This window comes from Oncorhynchus nerka, unplaced genomic scaffold (assembly GCF_034236695.1).
Source record: "Oncorhynchus nerka isolate Pitt River unplaced genomic scaffold, Oner_Uvic_2.0 unplaced_scaffold_1251, whole genome shotgun sequence".
NCBI classification, from domain to species: domain Eukaryota; kingdom Metazoa; phylum Chordata; class Actinopteri; order Salmoniformes; family Salmonidae; genus Oncorhynchus; species Oncorhynchus nerka.
Genome location: NW_027040088.1, coordinates 92,501 through 95,541, shown reverse-complemented (window position 1 = coordinate 95,541; position 3,041 = coordinate 92,501). Strand labels below are relative to the sequence as shown.

The 3,041-nt window shown below is 40.0% G+C and overlaps 1 protein-coding gene across 1 annotated transcript in view; it reads right to left on the bottom strand.

The window, feature by feature from the left end:
* Positions 1 to 2,101: 2,101 nt before the first annotated feature.
* The window catches only part of LOC135569031 (NLR family CARD domain-containing protein 3-like), an 18,319-nt gene continuing 17,379 nt past the window's right edge, over positions 2,102 to 3,041 (bottom strand). The window contains 1 exon segment of the mRNA XM_065015855.1: positions 2,102 to 3,041. This exon segment is cut by the window's right edge and continues 388 nt beyond it. Within this exon segment, the coding sequence (XP_064871927.1) occupies positions 2,906 to 3,041 (136 nt within the window). The 3' untranslated portion in view covers positions 2,102 to 2,905.

Sequence of the window (3,041 nt, the reverse complement as noted above, 5' to 3'; positions counted from 1 at the left end):
AAACATGGGTTAAGGATTCTCTCCACAGTTTATTACCACTCAGCTGATAGTTCCTGTCCCCCCAGATAAAGTACTCCCTGTCCTATCTTATCTCCCCAGAGTTATAGCTGAGTTCAAACATGGGTTAAGGATTCTCTCCACAGTTTATTACCACTCAGCTGATAGTTCCTGTCCCCCCCAGATAAAGTACTCCCTGTCCTGTCTTATCTCCCCAGAGTTATAGCTGAGTTCAAACATGGGTTAAGGATTCTCTTTATTTTCTTCCGGCACACACATACATTCCTCTCTTCCCCAGTCCAACCTAGTTGGACATATGTTTATTATTTGTAATGACTCCTTATCTATGCTACATGACCTCTAATAATGGTTAAGTCTCCAGATAGAATTATTTAATCATTTATCTTAAACCTTTATAAATTATTTTATCAGTAATAAAATCTGATTTTAATCCTACAGACAATTTTTACTTTGCAGCTGACTTAACTTCTTATGGCTCGGGGCAGTATTGAGTAGCTTGGATGAAAGGTGCCCAGAGTAAACGGCCTGCTCCTCAGTCCCAGTTGCTAATATATGCATAGTAAGCTTTGAAGTTTCTAAAACTGTTTGAATGATGTCTGAGAGTATAACAGAACTCATATGGCAGGCAACTGAGAAAATCATCACAGGAGAAAACTCAGCCCTATCGAATGCACAGTGGGATATGGGTGAAGTTGTGCTTTCCTAAGGCCTCCACTAGATGTCAACCATCTTTAGAAATTTGAATGAGGCTTCTACTGTGATGTGGGGCCGGATAAGAGCTCTTTGAGTCAGTGGTCTGGCAGAGAGCCAGGTCCTGGTCATACGCATTTCACATGATAGCGACCTGCGTTCCATGGCTTTTCTACAGACAATGGAATTCTCCGGGTTGGAACGTTATTGAAGATTTATGATAAAAACATCCTAAAGATTGATTCTATACCTAGTTTGAAATGTTTCTACGACCTGTAATATAACTTTTTTTTTAAATTTCGTCCGACGTTCGGCTGGACCTGTACAAGCGTTTGGATGTGTACTAAACGCCCTAACAAAAGTAGCTATTCGGACATAAATAATGGACATTATCGAACAAATCCAACATTTATTGTGTAATTAGGATTCCTGGGAGTGTATTCTGATGAAGATCATCAAAGGTAAGGGAATTTTTATAATGTTATTTCTGAATTCTGTTGACTCCAACATTTTTTTTTTCTGAGCGCCGTTCTCAGATTATTGCATGGTTTGCTTTTTCCGTAAAGTTTTTTTGAAATCTGACACAGCGGTTGCACTAAGAACAAGTGTATCTTTAATTCTATGTGTAACGCAATTTCATCAACATTTATGATGAGTATTTCTGTAAATTGATGTGGCTATGCTATCATCCCGTTAGTTAGATTTCAGCCCAAAGAAGTTTTAATGTCTGGAGGAAATCACAAAGATCAAGATTCATGACAAAGGTCAACCTGCGACTGGCAGAGGCAATGGAAAAACAAAATTGTTTTCACAATTAACAAGCCTTTTCTTGTTTCAAGGATGTTTTATAATGAAAAGTACAATATATCCTTGTATACTTGTACAACTATGGAGCATATATATATAATTGTACAATTTGTTATTCAACATAAAAAAAACACACAAAATGATCACATTGGTATTTTAACTGTTTTTTTGTAAGAGTTTAAATCTTAAACAGTATATATATATATATATTTTTTTTTACCTTTATTTAACCAGGCAAGTCAGTTAAGAACACATTCTTATTTTCAATGACGGCCTGGGAACAGTGGGTTAACTGCCTGTTCAGGGGCAGAACGACAGATTTGTACCTTGTCAGCTCGGGGGTTTGAACTCGCAAACTAACCACTAGGCTACCCTGCCGCCCTATAAAACAAGTGCAGTATGTTCTGAGAATGTTACTTTAACGTCAACTCATAACGTCACACTATAACTTCATGGGAGTCTTATGGAAAGACTGCATGTTGTTTTGGGTGGATTGAGTGACGTCTTCATCAACATTTGCAGAATATTCCTGTAATATTTTCACCTCTTGTCAGACGCCAACAGTCTAGTCGCCTGCAGACATTCATAAGGAGTTCTAGTAGTTTATTTGCCATTTGCAGGTATTAAAAGTAATACATACATTGTAATTCCTTGTTGGATGTCTCACATATAGGACAGTACATACCAGAGAGGCTGGTGAGGGGAGGACGGCTTATAATAATCTGGAACAGAGTGAATGAAATGGAACACATGGAAACCACGTGTTTGATACCATTCCAATTATTCCCCTCCAGCCATTACAAGCCTGTCCTCCCCAATTAAGGTCCCACCAACCTCCTGTGGTACAAACACAAACAGTAAAATATATCATTAAATCACACTGTCAGAGTGTGTGTTTGTAAGTGTGTGTTTGTCAGTGTGTGTGTGTATCCTGTGTATGTTTCCAGTTTGTGTGTGTCCAGTGTGTCCAGTGTGTGTGTGTGTGTGTATCCAGTGTGTGTGTGTGTGTCCAGTGTGTGTGTGTGTGTGTGTATGTTTCCAGTTTGTGTGTGTCCAGTGTGCCCAGTGTGTCCAGTGTGTGTGTGTGTGTGTGTGTGTGTGTGTGTGTCAAGTGTGTGTGTGTTTCCAGTGTGTGTGTCAAGTTTGTGTGTGTGCGTGTGTGTCCAGTGCTTGTTTGTGTGTCCAGTGTGTGTGTGTGTGTGTGTGTGTCCAGTGTGTGTGTGTGTTCCAGTGTGTGTGTGTTTGTACAGTGTATTTCTGTGTCCAGTGTTGTATGTGTGTCCAGTTTTGTGTGTGTGTGTTCAGTGAATGTGTGTGTTTGTGTTTCCACTGTGTTTGTATGTGTGTGTGTCCAGTGTGTGTGTGTGTCCAGTGTGTGTGTGTCAGGTGATTATTTCAGGGATACTGACGAGTCAACACAAACATAAATCCCTGGATAGAGGGGCTCAGTGAATGTGGAGGTGAATGTGATCAGGTGGTTCAGTGTGTCAGAGGAGGCTCTATAGAAGGACAGAGTGCCGGCTGGC